The sequence below is a fragment of the Talpa europaea genome (assembly GCF_964194135.1).
Source record: "Talpa europaea genome assembly, chromosome: 4".
Lineage (NCBI taxonomy): Eukaryota > Metazoa > Chordata > Mammalia > Eulipotyphla > Talpidae > Talpa > Talpa europaea.
The window spans coordinates 92,738,400-92,766,201 of record NC_140070.1 but is presented as its reverse complement, the minus strand read 5'-3'; the positions used below and the strand labels follow the sequence as shown (position 1 = coordinate 92,766,201).

The following is a 27,802-nucleotide window of genomic DNA, read 5'->3' as shown; positions in this document are numbered from 1 at the left end:
GTTAGCCTCAAGTTTTAGTGAAGAGTGAAGGACTAAATCTGGAGTGACCTCACATGAAAACAGCCTGAGTAAAAGCTGTAGTCTGAATCATGATGGAGAATAGAGTATCTGTAGCTAGTGATCAGTCAGCACTTCCTGCTAAAGAGACCTGTACATGGTGCAAACAATTTATGGTGGAATATCCATCCGGCCTGCAAACACTGCATGAATTAAGATACTCTTAGGTCTGCAAGGTTTGAATCAAAGAGCCAGTCATCATGTTGATCAAGTCTATAATACCTTTAACAAGAACAAGGTAAGACCTTTTACTTTTCATATTGCTGTGCTTCTGCAGTTCCCCTTTTTTAAAATATAAAACAGCCTGAGGTAAAATGTGTGCATCCCACTGAACAGGGAAGTCTTCAGAGAACCCGCAGCTTGTAGGTAAGCGAGTCATTAAACACATTTAGCACTGACGGCATGAAAATAATTGGGAACTAGCCTTTCCGCCCTTGGAAATGTTCTGCATGTAGAGAGTTATTTTAAAACCAAATTAAATCTCGGCATGGAATTCTAATGCTATCGTTTAACCAAATCTAGTAAGTGCAGATTGATTTACTAAGACTGTTTTCAAAGTATTTAATGCATTGGTGACATTTTATAGAAAAGCAAATTACAGGAATCTACTTTTAAAAGTGTGATTGCATCTAGATGGGCAGATAAAATCAATACAAATTAGCCAACATGTTGTCTGTACTTAAATCAAAAGTTCGAATGCTTCAGAATACTTTTTTTTCATACCTGACCAATTTACTTTGGGGAAAAAGCAAACAATTTATAAGATTTGGGGTATTCCCCCTTTGTTAAATCAAGATATAATTGACATGTAACACTGTACTGGTTGTAAGTATATAATTTAGAGTTAAATTTAGGTAAATTTAAGTTTCTGAAAATAGTTACTCAACTATTATCTTAAATTTACTCATACCTGAGAAGCTACAGTATATGAACTTTCATTTCTTGAAAAATATACGCACAGATGAGAAAAGAAAAAAAGAAAAAATAAGGCAAAAATCTAACACCTGGAATACCAGACTCTGGGTTCTTTCTGCCTGTTTTTCCTTGTGTGTTATACTTCTTTAACCTGTACATCTGTTTATTTCAAAATATGTATATGCCATCTAGAATAAAAGGGAAGGGGAAAATATTAAGAGAAAAATGGGTAACTTTAGAAGACTGTGCAAGTAATAATAAAAGAGAAAGATAAAATATTTAATTCATTAACGTTTAAAATAACTGGCTGTCTCTTAGAATGTATGGAGTTTAGCACAACCCATCAAGCCCCCTTTTTTAAGCCCCAAAACAGAAGATTTAAAAAGAAGTAACTGGGGGAAATTAAACCCACACGAGATTAACAACTATTTTAACCCTTATAGCAATGTCAGAAACAGATTTCTTTTAGGACATTTTTTTCTTTTGTTCTTTGTTATCAAACATGAATTACGCACTGCCTGTAGCATGTCTGTTTTTCCGCCTCATAAATTTTACTTAGTGTAGATGCAAACAAAGAGACCTCTGCCCCCAAGGCACTTACAAATCAGTGGGAAAATGAGGCAGATTCTGCTTTTGTTCTTAATTCTGAAATGTGCTCCAGAAATGCTGTAAATTGAATGTTGGTATCCCCTCCCAATTCATATGTTGAAGTCTAAATTGCCGTGTGATAGGACTTGGAGGTGGCATCTTTGAGAGGTGATTAGGTCACAAGGGTAGAACCTTCAGGAACCCTTATCAGTGCTCCCTCCCTCTGCTTGAGGATACCTGAGAAGCTAGTTGTCTTTGAATCAGGAGGAAGGGACTCAATAGACACTGAATCGGCCTGTGCCTTGATCTTGAACTCCCCAGCCTTCAGAACCATTAGACATAACAGTGTGTTGTTTAAATTACCCACTCTGTGGTATTTTTGTTGTATAAACCAGAAAAACTAAGGTAGCATACTAGATGCATGTCTGCATGCTGTGTGCGCTCCGCGTCCTCTCTCTCCGTGCTGCCGTCCCGCGTACTGCTACCAGCAGGCCAATTTCACAGTGGAGGTCTGTTCTAGGCAACAGTTTCTCAGGCTCTAACAGTACTCCTGAGAGGTTGGAAGATGAGCTGTCAAGTTCTTTAGTTATTTTCCAAAGGCGTTGATATCATGTCCCTTGCCAACAATTGTGTTGTTAGCTCAGTGTTTGTGAAAGCACCGTGCTTGTCAGTGGCTCATATGCAAGAACTGGCACGTGTGAAAGGAGTGCTGGGTGGAAACAAGGATGTGTTTTCACAGTGAAGCCTGCAGCCAAGGAAGCAAGAGCAGACAATGTCTAATCGGGTGTCCTGGGGTGCACATGCCAGTAGTGTGAGCACCTTTAGTGCCAGTCATGGGACTGTCCAGCCCCTCATGGGAGCTTAATTTAAATGGCTTGGGAGTTCTGCTAGTATTAATGACTTATCCTAGAGATTTTATATTTGCTTAGGGAGCAAGTGAACCGCGGCAGGGATGACTAATGCTACACAAGGTGTGGGGATCCAAACATAAAATCGGGTCATAAAATGAGAAGAGTGAGGATTGTCCAGTCTCAAGTGAATGAAAAAATGATCAACATTGATGCACAGGAAAACCAAAAATATGTATAATTAGATTAATCAATCAGCTGTACAGAATCCTAGCACATTTACTCTTTCTATGGATCTGCTCTGTAGCTTTAATTATGCTGGATGGAAAATGCTCTAAAATATATTGTATACCTTCCTCCTCCAAGTGGGCCTCTCAGAGGGTCAGTAAAATAGTTTCTTGCTCTAGTGTTCATTATTATGAACATCTGTTGTTACATGTATGATTGCCATGACATATTTATATTCCTCTCTCATTCTTCATGTGGCTGCTGCTGTCCTGTGTACCTGCTATAGGCAACCCTCTTTCACAGTGGAAGTCTGTTTTAGACAGCAGTATCTCAGGTTCTACCAGTTCTGAGACGTTGCATGTAATACCACGTGATACCATCCCATTTGTGTAATACCATGAGGCACCCAGGCCTTCTAAATGTTGCTGGGGCTGAGTTTCCTTTCATTTTTCCTGAAAATGTGTGCTTTTGTCGTTGTGTTGGCTCTTTGTTGTTTACTGTGTTTGCCGTTTATTTTTATTTTTTTAAAGATTTATTTATGCATACAAGAACTGGGGTACAGGCCAGAGGTGTGGGGGTGAGAGGATTCACCAGAGACAGAGTGGGGAACAGAATAGGCAGATCAGGGCCTCCCCAGTGGCGCAGCGGTTGAGCGCCGGCTTGTGAGGCTGCCCGCAGCCTCTGCAGCGCTGGTTTGATCCCCGGCTGCGCCCCGGCCACCAGAGGAGGGTCCCACATGGTGCGCAGACCTCTCCTGCCGCCCGCTGCTCCCCTCAGCAGTGTACTTCAGTCCTTCTGCCTGCTCTGCTCCCCGCTCTGGCTCTGGTGAATTCTCTTGCCCTCCCGCGCTTCTGACTGTACCCAGTGCTTGTATAAATAAATAAATCTTTAAAAAACAAAAAACTACATTAAAAAAAAAAAAGAATAGGCAGATCAACTGAAATATACTGCTGAGGGGAGCAGTGTGTGAGTCAGGAGAGGTCTGCTGCGCCATGTGGGCAGTTCCCTGGCCAGGGATCAAACTCATGCTGCATTGGCTGCGCATGGCTTCATAGGTTGATTTCAACCCCTTGCGCCACCAGGGAGGCCCTGCTGTTTATTGTTTTTCTGTCTCTTCACCTGCTGTCAACCCACACCTCCCAGTTTTATTCTGATTATTCTAATTCTGATTATTCTAATACTAATAAACTTCAAGTCTCTCTCTTTTTTTAAAAGATTTTTACAAAAAATTTATTTATTTACACAACAACCGGGGTACAGGTCAGATTTGCAGGAGGGTGAGAGGATTCACCAGAGACAAAGCGGGGAACAGAACAGGCAGACTGATAGAAATACGCTGCTGAGGGGAGCAGTGGGCAAGACAGGAGAGGTCTGCCACGCCATGTGGGATTCTCGCCAGCCGGCAGGGATCAAACCCGCACTGCAGAGGCTGTGGACAGCTTCACAGCGCTGCACTCAACCGCCTGCGCCACCAGGGGAGGCCCTCAGGTCTCTTTTAAGCTGTCATTTCTTACCTGGCTTTGGCTTGTACTGAAGTTAACCAAGCCTTATGAATAGTGCTTAAAGAAAAAGTAAGCAGATCCTGAAGTTTAGAGAATAAAGTTTGTAAGTTTCTTTTCCTAACATAACACCCTCACAGGCAACTCTTTGGCACTCAGTAACAGTAGCACTTAGTGCTTGTGTTGCACTTGACACTGTTCTGTGTACAGTACATGGACTAACATTGAAGGATCACCAGTGTAACCAACCTTATGGTGGTGCCTCTGATATTGGCCCCTCAGATGTCCAGTGGAGCTGCGGCATTTCCATCACACCAGGACCCAGATGTATGACACTGATATCCATCACTGAGCCCGCGATGCCTGGACTTAGGTTACCACCTGTGAGCGAATGCAACAGAAATTCCAAGGCTTCTTCACTCATAAAAAACAGGTGACTCCTTTGTCAACTTGCTTTGGCCCAAGTGATTTTGCCTAGAGAAATTGCAAAAATGTCTTAAGGCATTCAGGCCCAGTCTTCTCTTCCCCTCTTCTTTTCCTGAATCACACTAATATCCTGGTCTGACAGCTTGCTTAGCCTTCCCTGACTTCCTTCCTATTTCTTCCACGCAGCATTTTTCCAAATATAATCCTTAAACTGGTATTAATAGTGAGTCATAGGGCAAGTGGATAGCATCTAGGGTCAGAATAGCATGGGGAAAAGCCTGGAGCAATAAGAGAGATTCCAGAGATAAAGGCAGCAAATTCCAAGGATTGACAAGACATTCTCAGACAAAGAGTATAAAGAAAAAGGACTCCAAGATAAGGGCTGGGATGCAAGATGTAATTCTGGGCACAGAGACTTTTAAGACAGAGTGAGTGAGACCACTGAAAACTAATCACCAAAAGACTGATGGCACTTTAGAATAATTAGGGAAAGAAGATACATATTCCCTGAGGCACAAGTCCCGTGGTGGCTTCCTTGCCTCTCGTGGCCAGTCCACAGGCCTGGGAATCCCACTTCGTTTTTCTCATTAATAAGCTTTTCCATATATCTACCTCTCTAAATGAATTTGCCCCTTTTTTCTTACTTGCCTGAGTGCCAGCAAATTTCCTGCTGCGGCTTCGTTAGACACCAGCCTGTGGTAGTCTGACGGGTAGAACCTAATGTTGTCACTGCAGCCTGGGATTGATTCCTGGCTGGGAAACTAGACCTGAAAACCTGGAATTACAGTACCAGGGCCTCCCTGGTGGCGCAGGCAGTTGAGCACAGCGCTGTGAAGCTGTCCGCAGCCTCTGCAGTGCCGGTTCGATCCCGGCCAGCCTCGAAGCAACCCACATGGCAAGGCAGACCTCTCCTGTCTTGCCCGCTGCTCCCCTCAGCAGTGTATTTCGTCAGTCTGTCTGTTCTGTTCCCCGCTCTGTCTCTGGTGAATCGTCTCATCCTCCCACGCATCTGGCCTGTACCCCCGCTCTTGTATAAACAAAATAAATAAATAAATAAAAATTACAGTAACAATAGGTTTAATGTACAATGAATATAAACTATGGTAAGAGAGGTTAGAGAAAATGTAAGATTATAATAAAAGAAACCAGAAAAAATTCCCAGCCACATCAGACCTAGGGTCTGCCACAATAAATAGAGATCAGAAATTTTGTTACAACGGAGATAAAAAGAAAATCCTAAAATCTTTGAGATACTACTAAGTCATTACTAGACATAGCAAAGGTAACAGTAATTCTGAATGTCATCTTACAGCCAGTCTATGGGCAGAATTTCCTCATTGCCTCAAGCATATGGTTCTTTGATATGAGTTTGGAGTGATACAAGGTCCACACATGGAAACTGGTGATAACACTAAAGGGCACTTTTTTTTTTTTAAAGTTTTCTTTTTTATTATTATTTATTTCATATATATTTTACATCATTTTTCTTCCTTTTTGTACAATGTATGGTTTCTCCTTTCAGGAATAGTCCCTGTAAAATTCCCACCACCAGTTCACCTGTGCACCATCACCATAGTCCCTTGTGCTCTTCCCTCCCCTGTTTTGCTCCCTCTCCCTCCCCTACAGAATGTCTCTGATTAATAGTTGCCCGTCAATTTTGTTTTTTAATTTATTATATTTTTTTCCTGATCTCTTATTTGTTCCCCTATGTTGCTATGGTACCTTACCTTTAATGAAGAAGTTGAGAAGTGCAATGAAGAGCTCAAGTTAAAGTCCAAGGTAGGAGAAAAAAGGGTGTGTAGACACCTAACTAAGGCAGAGGGATACTGCTGAGCATAACTGGGGGACATACACTTTAGGCACTTCCTCTGTATCTTTTGCTCTGTAGGGTAACTGTTATTGGAATATTTACTCTTATGTCATAGCTGAGAAATGAAGCACTCATGGTACTGCGATGCCAGTAGTGACTTGTTTGGAGAATCTCAGAGCATAAAATCAGCTCTCAGTGCCTAGTCTGTGTTTTTGCTGCTGCACCAGGTGTGAAGGTTAATGTATGTCCCTCAGGGACACACTTAGGCATCTGGGTCTTATCCAAATAGACAGCCATTGTCGGCCCTTAACCTAGATCAAAATGCTGGAAGAATAATCATTTGCCAGATATGTGCAGGCAGGAAGGTTGGGATGAGGCCATCGCTAACAGACAGAAATGGGGTACAAAATTCTGATTGCTGGTTCAGAAGGAATAAAGGGGGAAATGGATCTAAAATAGTTGTCAGAAGATTTGCCTCCTGTAAGACTTCAGAGGTCTTACAAGGGAGCTAAATGGTTTCTCTGACTTTATGGGCTTGAACTCAAAACAAATTAAGTCAGAACACTATAGCTAAACAGTAGGGGGGAAAAAAGCCAAAGCAAGTTCTTGGGTTATTTAAATTAGCAACATCAGACAAATCCTGGAAATCAAAAGTGAGGGAATTAGTGACTTCTTAGATACATGAATATTTAACCTGAAAGAGTGAGGATTAAGTGACAGGCTATATAATTTGAATATATGATTGCTATGATCTCTGTGATAGTATTTCACTTATAAATATGTTCATAATTTAAATCTTAGCTTTAATGTATTGTTGTTTTAAATGAGCTGTTGGGGGATCTCTTTATAACATGAAGCACAACCCACCAGAGACATGGGGAGGCAGTCCCTCAAGAGGATTGTGGGCCACTGTTCCAGCTCTGACCCTTATTTGCTGCATGCAATCTTGGACAAGCCTCTTAACCTCTCTGTGCCCAAGTCTTCGTTTCTTTAGAGACAAGCTCTATTCTATCCATTATCAGTGAGCTCATGTAAAATAGTGTAGGAGAAAACTTTGGAAAAAAAAAATATGTAATGCAGACCAAAGGAATGTAAGCTTATCTGCAAAATGCAGATAACTTGGCCCCTACAGGCTTGATAACAGTGAAGACTAAACTGTGCTTTTTATCAAACTCAAATTATATTTCCAAATGAGAGGGTGTGCCTACAGGTGTGGGGGGTGCTTTCCTGCCATTTCTCATATGTGATCAATCCTAGGGCTTTTGACAAGTGATTAAAACAGGAATCATTTGTGCTGTTTGCAGAACATTGGCACCTTGCAATGCTTGCCAGCCACAGAATGAAATTAATTAAATGGGAAGTATCTTAGAGTTCAGATTGTCCTCTTAATCAAACCCAGGACACCTGCATGGGGGCCTCTGCTCTGCTTGAAATTCAGAAGTGACCTTTGGTTATCTGGTTCTCAGCCTCCCTTCTGTGGGAGCCCTTAAAGAGTGGAGCAGGCAACCTGGCTTTTAACTTGTGTTATAATTGCTGCTGCTCATTAACCCCCTGGCTGGCCTGCAGCCTATAACACTGCTTCTAGTTGTCTGCTTGCAAGGTGACTGCAATTACTGCTGCTGTTCATAGGACACATTTATGGAAACAAATAGCCACCTATTAGATTGTAAATCATTAGGCTATAATCTCTTAAGGGTAAAGACCAAGGCCAGTGTCTTGGGAGCTAGCAGCAGAGAAGCTCTCTGCAAGCATTTGACAGTCATAACTCACCTCCTATTTGTTTCCCACTTTGTAATTTACAAAGCATTTACACACACACACACAACACCAACATCATTTAAATTTAAGCTGTTGTCATTCAGTATTTTAACAAAATTGGTTGGAATATTGTAGTTCTCAATTCTGGCTACCTATTAGAAGTACCTTGGGGTATTATTAAAAATGCCAGTAACTGGGTGTTCACCTCCGTCCAAATGAATAGAAAGCGTTTTGCTTAGCTTTGTTTTCAGCTACCAGGTGGCTCTGACATGCTGCCAAATATGAGCACCTTTGCTGACCCAGAAATGCCACAGTCTAAGTGGCAGGAAACTGGTTTCTAGCCCGTTTCTGACATGAAAGAGCTATGTACTGCGTGTATATATAAAAGGGAGATTCTTTTATAAATTGAGAATTGGATCTCTGTACCTTTAGTTACAGCGACAGTAAACAGCACAGCCTTGAAGCAAGCAATCCAGGTACAGTATGTACATATCACAATCAGCCCTGCAGTTTCTGCAGCCTCTATTCATCGCTTCTATTCATTAAATAACAATGATCCAGCCTCTTACACGGGAAATAAAACATTCTTAGTAGACAGGCTGATTGAATTAGGGTAAGGCTGGATTTAATTGTGTCCATTGCAGTATCAGTTTCAAGAAACAGGTGTTATGAGAGGAAGGTCACACTGCAAACCTGCAGAAGCTCTGCAGAAGACTGCCGCAGTGGCAGTCCCTGGCGGGCTTCTGTCCTGAATCCATTCAGAAGTGAGCAAACTGGACTATCATCTTTCCTTCCCCAAACTCAAAAAAATGGTTTCTGGTTCACTGAGGGCTGGACACTTGCTGGGCTGGCTGCATTCTGGAGGCAGATGATCAGAACTTCCTGATGTCCAGGAAATGTATTAGTAATCAGGAGCTTGTTTGGTTTGTATTAAGAGAGAAGCCCAGGGCCTCCCCTGGTGGCGGAGCGGTTGAGCGCTGGGCTGCGAAGCTGCCCACAGCCTCTGCAGTGCCGGTTCAATCTCCGGCCGCCGGCAAGGGTCCCACATGGTGCGACAGACCTCTGCTGCCGCGCCCGCTGCTCCCCTCAGCAGTATATTTTGTCCGTCTGCCTGTTCTGTTCCCGCTGTGGCTCTGGTGAATTCTCTCACCCTCCCGCACTTCTGACTGTACCCAGTGCTTGTATGAATAAATAAATAAATCTTTAATTAAAAAAGATCTTAAAAAAAAAAAAAGAGAAGCCCATTGTCTTAGAGCTCTCGAACTTCATATAGTCATGGTCACGTCAAGAACAACCGTGTCTGACCTGCATAAAGGTCATATTATATACCTAACTTACCAAGCCAGCAATGTATTTCTCATCTTTCTGAGATGAGTGTCTCTTCAGGAAGTTCCAACAGTCTCTTGGTTGATGAAGATGATGTTTACTGTTACAATAAGTGCCTGTAGGTGATAATGCGTTTGGTCTTAAATCCTGAACATAATAAAAGTATTCATATGTATTTAACATGATAAAGGCCCTTATATTGCCTACTTTCTTTGCATTTCCTAAAATGCAAATGACATATTACTGACAATTGTTGATCAATCATGTAATTATATAATATGATCATGCTAGCTCTCTGGGTCTCCTCACTTCTGACCATCTGAGTAATGATTTTCAGGCAGAAATTTCAATTCATATGTTGCACCACAGCAGATAAATGTCACTGAAAAGTGTCTCATGAAAACATCCAAATGTCTCCAGGTTTGGGATGTGAAAATTCATGAATTTTTCAGAGATAAGATTTTGTGAAAAGTAGCAGAAGGTTAATCTGTCAGAGGAAACAGTTTTGATCTGGAGCTGTAACTTGGTAAATTTTTGATTTGGATTATGTGTCTTCATTAATAAGAAGGTACATGAGAACCAATAAGTCTTACTACTTTTTAATTGTATTATTATTTTTTTAAGATTTATTTTTATTTTATTGATACAAGAACCGGGGTACAGGCCAGATGTGTGGGAGGGTGAGAGGATTCACCAGAGACAGAGTAGGGAACAGAACAGGTAGACTGACTGAAATACACTGCTGAGGGGAGTAGTGGGTGAGACAGGAAAGGTCTGCCGCGCCATGTGGGTTGCTCCGTGGCTAGTGGGGATCGAACTGGCACTGCAGAGGCTGTGGACAGCTTCACAGCACTGGGCTCAATTGCCTGCGCCACCAGGGAGGCCCTAATTGTATTATTTTTTATTGAGGAAATATTGGTTTACAGTACTGCATACGATTTGGGAGTATTCACCACCATCAAATATAGGGGTATGTGTTCACACCACACCCACCGCCAAAACCCTCAGAGCCTTCCATCATAGCCATTAGGCTGCCTCACTCCTGGCCCTCCCGCTCTGGTAGCCATAGTACAATGCCCAGCCATATACATACAGCAGGTGTCACATCCACACCAACAGTTACCATTGTCATCATGTCTATTATTGTAATGATTGTTTCCAGTCCTGCAAAATGAATGACTGATTCCAGTACTAAAATTCTGCAATTAGTAATGGAATGACATTTCCCAGTTTATAAATTCACGGCTCTTTTATGGGACAAAAACCCCAAAGCAGCTAGCTCTGAAATATACTAAGATACTAAAATATAAAGATACTAAGATGGTTCTTCAGTATCTTTTTCTCAGGGTCATTCGAACAGAGGGAATGACCTGCTAGGACCATGTTGGACACATCAGGTGGTGTCTGCATTGAGATTTCACCCAGGGGTTTTGCCAGGTGTGGAGAGTGAGGTATTAGTCTGCTACAGTGCAAGTGTGTGGGCCTAAAGAAGAAAAATACTGAGCAAAGTTAGGATGGGCTGCACAGCTGTGGAGGCAATAGATTCCTAGCTGAGTACATGGGTGAAGACTAAGAAATGATCAAGGGAAGCAGGCCCAGGTCCTCAGGGGCAGTTGGGAATGTTTCCTGGGGAAACTATAGGCTTGGAGAGGCTGTTATCTATGGGGTGCTGGAAGCTAAAAGAATTCCAGGATGGATGTAAGAATTGCTCATTGAAGATACCAAGGAGCAGAAGAGATGAAGACAAGAGCACCTTTGGTTTTGCTGAGCCAGATGGCTCTGCGGGCAGGGTGAGGAGAGCCCTTGGAGTTGATTGCCTCCTGGAGACTAAGCAGCTTAGAGTGTCTAGGACAGCTTTGCCTTGGGCAGCAGTGGGAATGAAGGAAACACAGGCCCAAAGGCACTGAATCTCAGACACTCCTGGTTACCTTACTTTATACGGCATTGTTACCAAATAGTCACACCCTGGAATCCAGAAGGTACTGTATGGAATATGTTCCATCTACTCAAGTCTGTAGGTATCTCTTCCACCAGAAAGAGAATTCAACTGTAATGAGTTTTAAGGGCAATAGCAGATTACTTTATAAAAAGTTATCTTTTTATGTGCCTTATAGTTTTCATACATTTTAGAACCCACAATAAAGCTTAAATTTGACGTCTCCACATATATATTTTTTCTCTCTCCTTTTCTTTACCCCCTTACAAAATGACATGACATATTAGTGGATCCAGACTCCACTAAACTGCTATGCTTCCATATCTTCTTTTTTTTTTTTAAAGATTTATTTATTTATGCATACAAGAGCTGGGATACAGGCCAGAGATGCAAGGGGTTGAGAGGATTCACCAGAGACAGAGTAGGGAACAGAACATGCAGACTGACTGAAATACACTGCTGAGGGGAGCAGCGGGTGAGCCAGGAGAGGTCTGCTGCACATTCTGAATTGCTCCCTGGCCAGCCAGGTATCGAATTTGTGCTGCAGAGGCTGCGGATTGCTTCACAGTGCGGTGCTTAACCCCTTGCGCCACCAGGGAGGCCCTAAGCTTCCATATCTTGATCTCCATTTAACTCCTCCCTATAATTCACTCCATCCTGAGAACATAGTGTTCACACTGTGTTTTGGAGTTAAAATTATTTTTGCGTACATGCTCCCAGACTCACCTTCCTGAGGCTTACTAGAATGACAGTGTGCATCCAATTTTCTTCCCTCGTTCAACTTCAAATGAGTGTCCCGCCATGGCTAAACTAATTTTTTAGTATTTTGTAAAGCAGAATTATAAGAATAATTGTTGGGGTAATAGGATGAAGAGCTCTCATGCTAGGTTTGGCAGGAAGGGACTAGGCAATGTTGATAACTGGAGCTGGAGCAGCAGGGTGTACTTGGAGGAGCAGATGGGAGAGGAAGGGGCTGTTGTGAAGAAATACATAAATTTCTTGAAGCTTGTGGTTGTTCCAGAAATGCAAGTACAGACTTTCCATTATTTTGAAATTAATTTTTGATTGTTAGGTTATTTTCGCATGATGATATATTTATTCTGAGACAACCATATGGGTCATAATTTTTCTAATTAGTCTTAATAAAGTTATGTAAATTCAAGTGAGAATAAACCACAATTACAATAGTCTTTTGGAGAGATGACTAGATAATAACATTGCCTACAAAGAAAGACATGGATAAGAAAACTGTGGTTTCTAAATCCCAAAATATGTAAGACTTATTTTGGGAAACATTTTTAAATGCAAACTCTTGGACCCCATTGGCTAGTTTTGATGCTGTTGTTTGTGCTAGGGGGTGTCTAGTCATCTGCTTATATCATTATGATTCTGTGATTCTCATGCAGGAGGTCTATGAACCTCGCTCTGACTCAAGGCCAACAAGCATCAGACACCTCCAGACAGCTCTGTGTGCCACGGAATTCCTGTAGCTCAGCCACAGAAACAGGGACTTAACTGTGTTCCCTTGCAGAGCTCCAGAGAAAAGTCTTTGGCATTCTCTATTATGTTCTTTCTAGTCACATTTACAGAGACATCTCACCGTTTCTGTGAGGCTTATCCTCCTCAGCTGTCTTTGAAATCTATAGATAAGCCAAAAACAGTATTTTTTCTTCGGATTTATAGAATAAGCATCAAAAATCCTTCTCTGATACTAACACGAGTTATCAAATCACATTCACCAGAGCCATCTCACCAATGCAAATTTCTATAAAATCTAGACAGAAATAGTTTATTGTGGATAGTGAGGTTTAATTTGCCTTACTACATAAGAGTGCTAAAATGAAACAGGAAATATTTCACTTGTAGAAACTTTTGAAAGAGGATACACTTGTCTAAGTAGGGGGGTGTCCTCATCCATACTCAACTTTGGTTGTAGATTAACCAGGTTGAGTATTTTAAAATTTTTTAAATATTTATATTAGGAAATATTTATCCTAATCTCCTGGTTGGACTTTTCCCAGTGTTTTTAGTCACAATTGGAAGGTATTAAGGCTATCAATTACTGCGCCTAATCATAAAATGCCAAGGCAATCTAAAGGCAACATTGCTTAATCTGGACTGTTGCCATTCATCATGCAGATGACATCAACCATGTCATCACTGGAGCGGGACTTGTGAAAAGAAGCAAGCCATCATGAGCTATAATGTTTTCATGGAATCAGAATTATAACAAGCCAGAGGATCAACACTATAACAAGCCACCTCAGTCTTCACAAGAAAGTTGCACCCTTTGGTAAACACACATACTAACTACCCAGGAGACAGTTTTATTGGCTGCCCAGCCCAAGAGACATAGGAGGAATACATGGGAGCAGGTGTATCTATATCCTTTGCATCTGCTGGTCGTGTTTTCTAAAAAATAAATGGCTATGTCTTGCTGACACTGGAGATAAGATATCTTGATGTCATCTTAAATAAATTTCAATTGTATAAGAACATACATTCCTTGTCTCAGTCACAGTCTGCTAGGGATTAATAAGGTGGAGTGGTAGCAATAGGAAAGGCACATGGTAAAGTGAGAGAAAAGGTGTGGCTGAACAAACTTCCTTTAGAAGACTGATTCAATCAGTCTCCAATGTGTTAATTAATAGAAGTTATACTTCATGCCTAAGCTGTAAAACATAAAAATCTAGTGCCCAAATGTAGTGAAATGATTTTTCAATGGTTTCTTCTTATTGTTTCTGACTATAGAGATAAAATATCCACACTGTAGAAAATTAAATAGTGTAATACATTTTGAAGACAATGCTGTAGTGATGAGCACATTGACTTCCAATATCTGAGATGATGTAGTTATCTTATAAAAAACACTAAAAAAGAAATTATTAATCAGTTAAACAGGCTTTGCTTCACATTCAGAACTTCTGTTGATTTCTCAGTTTTTCTTACAGATTTAGTGAAAGTAGACACAAAAACTTAAGACTCAAACATGTACCACTTTCCAGATGTGTAAATCTGAAGTCTTTTATTTTGAGGAAAAGGGTCATATTCAGTTTTATAAATTGCACATGTCATCCCAAGCATTCCAAAGAGAATGCAGATGACAGCATGTTTTCTGGACTGGATCTAATCCCATTGGCATCTAACTCATATGGCAAAAAAACCCAACTGCAACAAAAAAACCCAGAAACTGAGTTACACAACTCTCTGGAGCTGCCCATCTTTCTTAAGATAGTTGAGCATTTGGAAGAGCAGAGTTTGAAGTGTATAATTGTTAATGATGACAGACACTCCCTACCCAGCAATGCCCCACTTGCCAGCACAGTGGGCATGCACTATTCCAAATGGCATCAGAAGAAGAAACTCTTCAATGTCAAACTAGAGGAGTTGCCAGGTTGGATACTGATGTGGGATTTCACCTCTAAAAGTGTTGCTGTAGCATTTCAAAGAGATTACTACCAGTATTACAACAAGTACATAAATGTGAAGAAAGGGAGCGTGGCTGGGATTTCTGTGGTACTGGTTGCTTAGGAGTGTGTCCACCACTGCCCTTCTAACAGGGAACTCAAACAAGAGCAGCTGCATAGGCACCACTGAAGAGGGCCTAGTGCAGAAGGCATACCCTGCATTCCTGACCTCCATCTTCTTTGCCTGGCCTCCCTGAATCCTTTCATATTCTCATTGAGAATTAATACTCAATAAAAGATGACTGGTTTGGAAAAAAAAATTGAGGGAGGCTGTGTGAATTTAAATGTTTTACTTATATAAAATAGGATGAGGGGAACTGTCTATGCAACACTTACATTTTCAAAGACTGCCTAATACAACAAAATTCTTATCTTAAAAAAAGGTTCATATATTTCGATTCATACTGAAAGTGATACACTTAAAAGGCCTGGAGTTTAGCAGACCAAAAAGGTCCATCGGTTCCTATAAAAAGGTATGCAGAATTTAGCTACTTGATACATTTCTATTAAAATTTGCTACCTGGTATTCTCGCTGAATGAACGACAAAACCCAAAAGTGTTCAGGAGAAGCCACCTCCAGGGTAAGGTGGGGAGGTGCTCAGTGGTGAGGACCCTGACTTCCATCACAAAATTTCAGAACAATTTCTTTGGCATAAAAAATAGACATTTTCTCTAAAAGGTCAGTTACCTATAAAATGAAAGTTCCCTGTTTCCATACACTCTCCCCATGCATTTTTATTTTAATGAAGCAACAGGGAAAAGCTCTATGCTGAGATCTTGTGGGTTGTAAGTGGGTTGTGTTAAATCACACTAGAGGTCCTGTTCACGAATAATGACTTCTCAAATAAAAAACAATTGCCTTCTTAAATATTAATTTCCCTTCCCACCTTGCTTTCCATAGGATGGACTTATTGACTTTTCAGAGTTTATTGATGCTGTAAATCTGGTTGTACAAGGAAAAACGGAGCAAAAATTAAATTGGTATTTTAAGTTGTATGATGCTGATGGAAACGGTTCGATTGACAAAAAGGAACTGCTGAACATCTTCATGGTAAGTGAAGTAGTAAAATATCCCTTTGCAGGACATTGCATAATTAATTCCATTTCCTCCCTGTGGAGTTGGTGACCATGCTCTCTGTGGTTCAGTATTCTTGGGACATACATTTTGAATTGCCAAAGCAATGTAAGCTTCATTGTCCTCTTGGTTACTGCGTGTTTAACTGCAAATTGTCATTTTCTTCTCAGTTCAGTCCATGGGGAAGTTTCCAAATTTAGCAGAGTATTGATATGGAAAGTGAAATAGACATGCTATTCTAAAACAACTTATCTTATTCTCTGCCATGGTGCAAAACATCTGTTGGGGAGCAACTAAAATACAGGATGATTTATACAGTAATAAATATGGACTAAGATTGAAGATCCCATTCTTAGAACTAAAGTATTTGTAATAGATTGCTCTGGTAGCTCAGATCCTTGTTCAACATGCATGTTTATAAATCTCATTTCCATACCCCCACCAAAATAGAGTGGGGATAGTTATTACCAGATACTTATCATGAGATTAAAAGAGACCCCAGAGTAAAAAATGACTAAGTGGAACCATGTACCTAAGTGAAGATAAATAAACTTTATGAATGCAAAATACTGAGTTTGTAGACTAGAAACAAAGAGAATTAGAATCATGTCTAGAAAAAAATCTGTCCCAAATACTTTTATAGATAAGGCAGGTAAAATATTGACAAATATGTACTATCAATTTTAGTAAATATGAAAGAAAAAATAAATGAATAAAACTACAATTATAATTAAACATTTCAATAAATGGAAAAAAAAAATATAAGCTAATTTGCAATTGTAACAACCAACATCTGGCGAGAATTCAAGAGCAGAATACTAATATTGCCACCACTTTAATCTCATATCAATCATTCACACCAAAAAGTACTAAGGTGAATTTTGTAACTGAACTCTGTAAGCATTAAAAATCAGCAATTCTGCATACATTATTATATGTTGCAGCACAAAATTAAGAATCTGAAATATTCAATAGTTTCTAACCCCATGTATATTTTGAATTATCCTCTTAAATATACCCAAGCTTATTTTTTTAAACAGTTAATGTGTAATACAATATATAATATTAAGGGATTATTCCAAAGCAGTGCTCTTATGCTGGAATCAAAGGATCTGCATCTTCAAGAATCCTTCCTTGCAAGCCTCAAAGTAAAGGGCATTGTCTTGCCTACATGCTATCCATTTTGGGGGGAAGGATTCTCAAAACAAAGTAAGAACTAAAAGGTAAAAGAGATTTTGTTTAAATCTTATGGGAAAATTTATATATTCATCAATTAAGATGTTTAAGTCATGGAAAGAAAAATATCATGTAAGCTGAGATTTTCTTTAAAATGTTTAGGTACAGAGCAAAAAGAAGGTAGGAACTGGATATAATATAAGCACAGACCTAAATTAATTTGACAATTGGTTAGTATTTGTCACCAATTAAATTAATAAATATTAAAAAGCAAGAAGATATAATTTTGCAAGGGCACAGTAAGAAGGACATCCTCACACACTGTGGAGGGAACATAAGTGAATATAACATCACTGGAAATTTAGTAATCTGTATCAAGACACTTATCTTCATTTTAGAATCATTACTTCCTTTTTTGGTCAGGAAAAAAAGTCATCTCATCAAGATGAAAGTTCGGATTTGCATCATAGACTCACTTAAAATAAAATTACTAAAGATAGTAAAAATAAAAAAACTAAAATAAGGAAATGTTTAAGTAAATTAACTCAATATGAACTTATTAAAAATTAGTGATTTGTGAACATACTTTCTATATAAAAGCAAATGGAAAAAAGCAGGATAAGGAATAAGAGATACTGTAAAATATAAGTTCTCTCAACACATAACAGGATGTTAAAATGCAAGAGTATAAGACAGAATTTACAAAGGAACTAGTCACATCTTCATCACACCTCAGGGTTATAAAATGGTCAAGAGGAGGATTTTTGAGGATTGTTGGACAAGGTTTGTTGGGTAAGCGCTCTCACGTCAGTAGAATAGAATCTAAGCACTTTGACCATTTAAATATGAATTCATCCTGCATTTTGAGGAACAGAATATTCCAGTGTTTAAGTTATACCTGAAAATCTAAAGAAGCAGACTCTGGCAGCAGAGTAGAAGGGTGACGTTTAGAAAGAATCTGCATTCCTAGAATTTGTTGGGGTGAAAGATGCTAAAGTATTTCCATGGGTTAGACATGGGCCACTGTGAAAGGAAGTTGGCATGGAGTTGTCTTGGACCTTATCCCACTGAACCAATGGACGCCTGAGGAAACCTTAGAAGGAGAAATCTAGATGCAGAGCAAGAGAAAAGTTTTCAACCAGGAATGATTTTGCACTTCCCCTCATCAGGATCATTTGGCAATTTCTGGAGACATTGGTTATCAACTGGGGAGTGGAGAGGATGTGGTGCTAGTGCTGGCTATTAGTTAGGGCCCAGAGATGCTGCTAAACATTCTCTAATGTGCAGGACAGTTCTGAATGAGAAGGAATTGTCTTGTCCAAAGTGTCATTTGTATAGATGTTGAGAAACCCAGCTCTGGAGCCTGCGGATGGAGCTTCAAGTGATCAGAGTCTTAGCAATTAACTTGCATTTTCAGAGAAAGAGCACACTTCCACATCTGCCATCCAAAGAGCTGAGAAGCTAGATAATCGGGACAGTTCCTGCCATGTCAGAGTGCTCCTGCTCCCAGGTAGAGAGTGGTGAGAGAAGGGCCTGGGAAACAGGAGTCAACGTGCTGCATGAAGAAGCAAAGACTACTGCTACATGTGGAAGGAAAGAAGGAAAAAAGCTATGCCTCCTGGCTCCCCCTCCTCCTGCTGTTCCCCGAACAAGAGGGAAAACACAGATCACACTGACCACCCCCTCCAAAAACAACCCCATAGGCCTCATGAACCTCCCAGTCTATCTTTCACTCTCACATATTGCCCAGATATGAATGATGGATAAATTCTAGAAATTTCACAATCTTTATTATGACTTCCCCATGTGGTCTATTATCACTTCAGGATGTGAGAATTGGATCCTCAGCCAAATTTTTTAGGCTTTTGGGACACATGCCAAAACACTGAGAAACTAAAAATGTTCATTAATTCAATGCTATGTGTTTTTAATCATTACTCTAAAAACTATGTTATATTTAACTGTGAGGTCTCCACTTGCTAAGGTCTAGAGTGGTGCTTTGCCAGCACTGTTTATTATGATTAATCCTGGATTCAGGATTAGTAATGCTTGGGAAGCAGCAAAAGAAAGTCATATTTCAGACCATGCCCTCTAATTGAAATATGTTGCCAGCAGTTTTTTTTTAAGATCCCTTCATATTCAATCAAGATAGCTACATTTAAAATTCCAGATGATTAATTCCCTCCCCTCTTTTATTTTATTATGAATTTCTACATCAAATATGGGTCATTTAATTTAATGGCTTGGGGTGTGGGGAAGGGAGAAAGTAGTTAAATCTTCCCTCTAGGAAAGCTGGAAATGTCATTTTCCCTGGGTCCCCTGACAGCTCTTATGATGAAAAGGTGGTGGCAGGGCGAGAGAGATGTTCAACCTCCTTCTAAGGCACATGCATATCTGTCTTGTCTATAAAATGGCACAAAAGACCAAGGAGCCAGTAGCAGGAGGCTACTGGCAATCATAAATGTAAATGTGCTTCATGAAGAAGCAAAGAGTATGTTTTATGATCATCCACAAGATCAAAGTCAATCCGCCTGAAATCTAAAACATTGTCTATTTTCTGGGTCCAGAATTCTTTTGACAGTGACCACTACAATTTTCTCTCCCATGGGCTCTTTGCATCTTTATTACTTAATGTATTGAATGGATCCCTTTGTGCTATATGAAAGACTTCATGCTGTTTGTAGTTAATTTAATTTCTTAAGAGGTCATTACCCAGAACTGATATGCAACCTTTATATTTATTTCAATACCTGGAACAGGTGGGATAGCAAAACTTACATTAATAGATCCCTAAATTCTATCATACTGTGGTAGAAAGATTGCATAGTGTATTTGCTTCAAGCAAAATTAAACTCTCTGATTTAATTTTCCTTTGTAGGCGATGCAAGCCCTCAATGGTCAGCAAATTCTGAGTCCTGAAGAATTCACCAACCTAGTGCTTCATAGAATTGATACAAGCAATGATGGTAAGGAAGCTACTTTCCTTAAGCTCACTTTTCTCAGCAAGTAGGAGGATGTGGTGGAGAGCGCCACTGAGACCAAAGCGTGAATCTTTCAAGAAAACCTTAGTTGTGATACTATTTGGGCTTCAGAATTTGATAATTTAAATTGGTACAATTGGTACAATTCAATTGAGTAAATATTTATCATATTTATATTGGGATATATGAAGAAGAGTAAATGGAAATATAGCAAAGAAAAGTAGAAGAATGGGAGAAAAGGGCCCTCTGCTACTTTCTCTGAGATATATTCTAGTCATTATTTCCTTTTTGCTGGAGGTTTCTCATCTACTTACAAATAAATGTTTTCCCTTATACAGAAATCCTGCCTTCAATAATCCCATCTTTTTCTGTCATCAGATTTCTCCCTTTTCCATTATGTTTTTCTGGAAAGAATTGGCTTAACTTATCTCCGTTTTTACTCTTTCTGTCTTCTACATTTCTGTTCTTTCTTCTCACTTATCCACTTGCTATTTCTAATTTATATGGGTTCCCCTTTAACTCAGAAGAGGTGCGCTTTTTTTTTAGAGGCAGGAGTGAAAAGAGAAGACACAGATATTCCAGAAGGGGAAGTGCTTACACCAAGTGTTTTTGGTTTCACTTAACTGGTAGGTGAGCATATTGACCTGAGATTGAGGCAGAACATCTACAGTCCTCAAAAAATACACATTTTGGCATTGTGGAAAATATGACATTAGTAAGGGTTTTTTGTTTTGTTTTGTTTTGTTTTTAAAGAATGGGTTTATATGAGGCATTGGAATTCAGCCATGATTATCATCAATCCAAAGTATCTCCACAGAATAAACCTGCCTGTTCTGGGTCACTTCTCACAGTGGACACTAGAGGGAAGTGCAGACCATGTTGGGTGTGGCAGAATGAGTTGGTGAGGAGGCTTCAAAAGAGTTCAAAAGAAATCAGTGTTCTGAATGAGATGAATGATTAGATGAGTGCATAATTCCAGAAAAACAATCTGGAAGTGTTTCAATAACATCAATCTTCTTCTTTACTTAAGTAACTAGTTCTAGGTCTGCCTTGCCTATATCTCAAGCCAGCATATTCACTTACTAGTTTACCCAAATCAAAGTAATTTTGTCTAATTATTTATATTTGTATCTATATGGATCAATAATAAAATTTCAGTTTCCGTTAAAGTTTGCAAGGAACAGACTACCTAGATTGGTAGGGAGGTAAAAGCCAAGAAAGAACCAGATAAATGTAGTATGGAGAGTCTTATGAGGTCTTATGAAAACATTATTTGGAATAATCACTGAAAATGGTCATCAACAAACAGGAGAATTACTGTAGGTTTTGTTATGTTTATGGGATCCTTACATGTTCTTTGTTTGGGCTAACTCCTTAGATAATGAACAAAGAGTGCTGAGTTAGTATTGGATGTATTAGATTAGTATTAGATGAAGCAGCTGGGACATCAATAAAACGGGAAACGTGGTTGGAAGTGGCCTAGGAATAGAGAGAATTGGGTTGAAAAGGAATATGAATCCAGAAGAGAGAAGGTATTGCTCAGACAATAACTGAAATTAACTGTTAGGGAGATGGGCTCTTTGACCTGGAAGAATATGTCAGAAGTTATGGTTTTTGAAATAACTATTAGAACTAATGATATCAATCATTTTGATTTGATACAAAGTTGCATTTATGGAAAAAACCTATCATTGGCTTTTGCAAAAGGAAGATCTCAAACTAGTTGCACTTTGGAATAAAAATGAACTGTGTCTTAGCAAAGATATGTACAGGGCTGACACTGATAAAATGTGCTTTTATATGGAATTTATTAGGACCTATTTTCAGAGGTAGCTGGGTCGTTTCCATGTATCAAGAAAAAGGTGCTAAAATTGTACTTTTGAGAAAAGGTAGCCCAGTTAGTGTACAAACTTCAGAATATGTAAACATGAACTAATCAGCAAAATTTAACTGCCATTGGTTAAGTGGCACTGCGTAGCAGACAAATTGAAGAGATATTCTATTTTCTCATTACACCTTTCGGTAGTGTTTGAAATTTTTTACTATGAGCGTGGATTACTGTTCAGATTCAACAAGTCAGTTTTGTTTTCATATTAACAACAAAGACATCCCGAAAGAGAGCTTGAAGAGAATCAGAAAGACAGAAAATTCCAGCTCAACGTTCAATATGACTGAAGAATAAAAACAAAACAGCAAGACAAGTGAGGATCAGTGTTGAAGCATGGAATTCTGCAGCCTTCCCTACTAGAGGAATAGCAATCTGCATTCTGCCATGCACTGGTTATAAGTCATTCTTGACATGATTTAGGAAGATTTATAGATGCTATTTACAACATCAAGTGCCCAGGCAAGTTTGACATAGCACCAAATAGCACAGGGACAGGGAAGACTTAACTAGCTCATAATAATAAACTGTGAAAGTGAAAAGAGACAGAATGAGGTCAAAGAAGAAATGAAATAGGGTAACCATTAAGCAGATATTTTAGGAAAAAGAAAACAGGGACAGAACATAAAAGAAGACTTTTTTTGAGTGATTTACCAGAAAGACCAGTGTTTTATCCTGGAGCATTGAGGAGAGCTGTGAGGTCAAACTGGAAAACTGGCAACTACCAGGAATTGAAAAGGAATAGAGTTACTGTGTAAGAAAAGAAACTGTTGCCCATAAAACTCTTCTATAAAGTGCTTCTGATGCCTCCAGTGCGCTTTGCTAATGAGTACCAACCTGTGTGATTTAAAATCTTCACTTGCATCCTCCCTTGAAAATCTGGCCATTCTTATGTCCTGAGTACCTTCTCCCTTCCTATCTGTGCTAATATCCCAGCCCTTGCACAATTTTTCATGAAATTGTAACTTAAAAGAATTAGAAAGAATTGGAAAAAAATCTTGTTTTTTTCAGACTGGTTTAAAAACCTGGATGACTTTTTTAGAGCAAAAATGCTGATATGGGTATACACAGTAAATATTGGCTTTTGTGGGGGCAGGGAGTAATTTTTTGTTTTTCAGGTGCCTATGGGAAGAAATACATGAGGCAGAAATAGCAACAGGATATTGCAACCAGGACTGAAGAAAATGTTCATGATAGCTGCACTGTTAGCAATGCAACTGCTGAGATTGGTAGTGAGTCATCTAAGAAAACCAAAACATGGCTCTCTGGGAGCAGAAAACAGGTTCCCCGACACAACAGACAGCCCTAAATAATGTAGATGTGAATTATGTGCATATGTCTATTTCAATACATAAAAATAAAATTGTGCACTTTTTCATATTTTTTTAAGATTTATTTATTTATTTATACAAACACTAGGTACAGTCAGAAGTGCGGGAGGAGGAGAGAATTCTTTACCAGAGCCAGAGTGGGGAACAGAACAGGCAGACTGATGAAATACACTGCTGAGGGAAGCAGGGGGCACAGCAGGAGAGGTGTGCGTGTCATGTGGGACCCTCACCAGCGACCAGGGACCAAATTGGCGGCCAGGGATTGAACCAGCCCTTCAGAGGCTGACGGGCAGCTTCACAGCCCAGGGCTCAACTGCTGTGCCACCAGGTGAGGCCCAATTGTGCACTTTTTGAACTATGTCTTACACAAATTGAAGTGTGCATTTATTTTTTTTTAACTTTATCACTAACATTTATTGAGCACTTACTGTATCCCATAAATCATACATGTTTTCACAGAACCTTCACAGCTACTTCTGTGAGGAAGTACAATTCTCATACCTGTTTTACATATGAAAAGACAGTTTTAGGTGCCTTGCAAGTCAGAGCCAATGCCCTCCTTTTATTGATGAAAGCTGTGTGGGCTTTTAAGGTAGCTGTGAGGTGTGCTTCTAAATGTAAAACAAAATAATAAAACTCAATAATCTTTTTAGGTCCTTTGTGTCCTGTGACCTCCAGCCAATCATCTCTTACTGATGTTGACTTTTTACTACCAGATTCTTTGGTGGGAAGCACAAGTGATCCTTTCTGGGGAGACCAGAAACCACCCTTTAATTTTTGGCATATATCCACAGGTTAATTATAAGGAAGGCATAGTCTGGACTGGCCAGAATAGGCGTTAGGTGTAAGTCAAGTGATAAAATTAGAAATCCAAAATCAGAAAAGGAAAAACCAGTAACCAATAATGATATGTGCAAAGGGGTTAAGCACTGCACTATGAAGTGATCCACAGCCTCTGCAGCACGAGTTCAATCCCTGGCCAGCCAGGGAGATTCCCACATGGCACAGCAGACCTCTCCTGTTGCGCCAGCTGCTCCCCTCAGCAGTGTGTTTAGTCAGTCTGTCTGTTCTGTTCCACACTCTGTCTCTGGTGAATCCTCTCACCCCCCAAAATCTCTGGCCTGTACCCCAGCTGTTGTATGCATAAATAAATAAATCTTTAAAAAAATTATATGTGCAATTTATAAATGTTTGACTTTCCTTATAGCTTTGGACAGCTTTGAAAACAACTTTGCTAATAATCATTTCCTTCTGATTTTAGAAACCTGGCTACCTTCATGCTCCTATGAATTGGCCATATCTTCAAGACTAGAAGCCAAATAACTACTATTGTATATATGATGTAGATGTGTATGTGAACATTAGGTAAATTATCCAGTGTTAACTCAAAGTAAAAATACCTTTGATTTTAGCCTAAAGGCCAAGAAGCAATTCAAGATAAAAATAGAACATATTCATCATCTTTATCTTCCCTGGCAACCCTACCATTGAGTGCTCTTCTATGTAAGGTTTTCAAAGAATTTAGAGTCTAGTTTAAGTGAAGAGATATCAAAAGAATATGAAAAATATCAGTCTATATACTGTATACATGCCAGTAAATGTAGATGCCAATCAATACATATATGAAAAAGCCTCTTGTTAATTGTTTATCTATTATTTTCCAAAAGAATTCAGTTTAGAGGAATTCATCAGTATCATGGAAAAAGATCAGGATATTCTGGAGACCTTGCCCAAGAGCTTTCACCTTTCTAATATACTGAAAATAATCTGCGGTGGGAAGCAGCCGGACACAGGGAGAGGCTTCCTCCAAACCAGTGGTGAGGCAAGTTCAGGTAAGGTGAAAGTGAAGTAGCTGCTGAGAACACCTTTCTCAGCTTTCACTGGACATAAATCTTTTAGTTGAGAATATACGTGTTATTGATTTCAGGTCTTTATTATAATTGGTATTGGCTTATAAATACATCTCTTAAGTCCAACAGAGACTTTCATCAGGATCCTAGACAGAAGTATTGCTGTTTTCTGTTTATCTGTTAGTGCTCTCTCTGCAGATTACAATATAATGATTAAACTGAAGGCTTGTCCCCATTATCTGTAAGTTCAAAATAGAGCTCACATGTGTATGTCCTCAGATATTTAATCTACATCTTGAAATAGAACTGGATTATCTGGACAGTGTCTCTACAGTTTAGTATTCTTCTTAGATTAAACATGCATTTGGCAAAAGTGTTTGCTGCCTCTTGGCTCTGTATATTATAAATGCATCTGTATAGTATAAATGACTGAGATCTGGTCTATTGAGAAACTTTTTTCTGTCCTTCTCTCTTATTCTTTACCTTGAAGTCTGTCTTGAATCAGTAATAATATTCCGTTCCAAAGGAAAAACCTTAAGGTATGTAGTGAAAGGAGAAAACTTCAGGCTAGGCAATGAGAATTTTCCATCTGATTTGTTATAAATCTGGGTCCAGTTGTGCATGAAAATGCAATGCATCATCTGTAATTATTATGCCAGTTGGAGGTTTGGATCAGAACAGCAGACATCCAGGCTATGCAACAACAAGCACTTGACATTTTAAACGGTCCTGACATTATAGCTCTGACATTTCATTTTTTATATCCTTTCCAAAAAATGAAATGATGAATGGGATTTCTTGATGGGTTAGAACTTTTTAAGTTTGGGGTTCTGTGTCACAGGCCCATTAGCACATCTGTCAATGGAAAGCTTCCTCATGGAAACACAGTGGTGGTTGTAGAGCAGATGTGAGTTTTCTTTATGTTAGAAGCTTCCTAATTATGTTCTCATATTCCTGTTTGTGTTAAAAACACACAATGGAAATCACAAAAATGGAGGAGGACTCTGTCTCCCGCATAGTCATAGATAAAGGTAAAGATAGAGGTACAGCTGAGGCATATGTGGTGGTAGAAGTGAAACATAAATGGAAGTAAAGAAGTTATAGGTAAATGTATACATGAAGATATAGATGGAAAGAGTATAAATGAAGGTAGAAATATTCTGGGATTTTTCAAAAGATTTTGAGGATAGTTACAAAGAAGGACGCAATATAAGGTAAAATGTGTTAAAATTATCACAGAGAAAGTAAGGTAGGAAAAATCTTTGCAGTCATTATTACACAAAGTTCTATATGCTTGTCAAAGATGGACTACTTAATGGACTCCAAGCTTCCTAACAGTAAAAGTGAAAAGGGAAACATCACTATAGTCTTGCCCCAGCAATAGCTCCATACTGACAGTGGCATTTGCTTTCATGCTGAAGTCAGTCACTTTTGCTAAGTCTGATAGTCATCATGAGCATAAGCCTCCATCTAGGGCAAAGCTAGTCTAAACCAATTTCAAAACTAAATGCACATTCAAGTTACCTGATAAGTTTTCACAACATGGCAATGCCTATATCCCACAGCCCCCCCCCCCCCGGTTGAAGTGTTCTAATGTGTATTTGGGGTGAAACCACTGGACCACTGCCAAGAAAGCCCAGATCAGTGATGCACCTTAGCTTTGATGCAAAGAGCTGCAAACTGAAGAAAAACAAAAAAAGGAAGAAATCACCTCCTTGAATTGCCAATAGTTCTCTCACCATAGTAATCTCCAGGTCCTATTCAATGGGCAGAGTGAATAATTGGGGTTAGCAGCTGGACAGAGCACATGGAGCCTACCACCTTTATGCCTCTGTTGGGGGTATACCAGAAAACACCCACCACAAACACTCCTTGCCCTATATCTTTGTGGAAATGTTGGGTGACCCATGGATGAAGATGTGTAATGTGTCCATCTGGGGTATTGAAAGAGTCTTATGGATAGATCCCCAAAACACTGACCCCAAGCCATTAAAATGTGTGCTCACCTACTCTTCTTCGGTTGCTAATCCAGAACCAGAGCCAGCTGCCCTGATATGGCTACAAGCAAGATGGGCCCTCTCAACTAATGACTGACAACAGGAATACTTCAGCCACTCCCTTCCCTGTGTGCCAGTGAGCACCCTGACACAGGTTTCTGGTCTTCTCTCGCCCAAGACCAGCCAAACAGTCAGATACAAAGTACCTCAGGATCTGGTGTGGACATCCACTGAAATGGCTTCTGAAGAATGTTGCTGGGGCTTTCTGGTTGCCAATCTCACCTTCCTCTTCTTCCATCCCCCACTTGAGGTTATTCAAGCCATCAAAGGATTCATGCTTCTAGGGTCCCAAATCTCAGGATGATCCACAGGAATCCTTTAAGGTGCACACAAAATCAAGAAAGTACTTGGGGGTGGGGGGTTACCGGTAGTGCCTTTGTGCAGTTCAAGGAGCATAGTGAGTGGGGACAGAGGTGTTCTGTAGGAACTGAACCTGGGAGGAAGGAGAGCCACTCTGAGCCCTAACTTCATTTTTCTTTCCAAAATGTGTAGGCATAAGTGTAATGGTGAAATCAATGATGGTTTATTTAAAATTAAATATATGACTGAGAGGCAAAGAGAGGACTAAAGGAAGGAACAGTGCATTAAA

The 27,802-nt window shown here is 39.6% G+C and overlaps 1 protein-coding gene across 1 annotated transcript; it reads left to right on the top strand.

The window, feature by feature from the left end:
- Positions 1-92: 92 nt before the first annotated feature.
- On the top strand, positions 93-27,517 carry GUCA1C (guanylate cyclase activator 1C; the record flags this gene model as incomplete). The annotated part of the gene is given in 6 exon segments (XM_084232651.1): positions 93-207; positions 210-295; positions 15,760-15,909; positions 19,988-20,075; positions 24,974-25,138; positions 27,291-27,517. Coding segments are annotated over 6 exon segments (831 nt in total).
- Between the last annotated feature and the right edge of the window lie 285 nt (positions 27,518-27,802).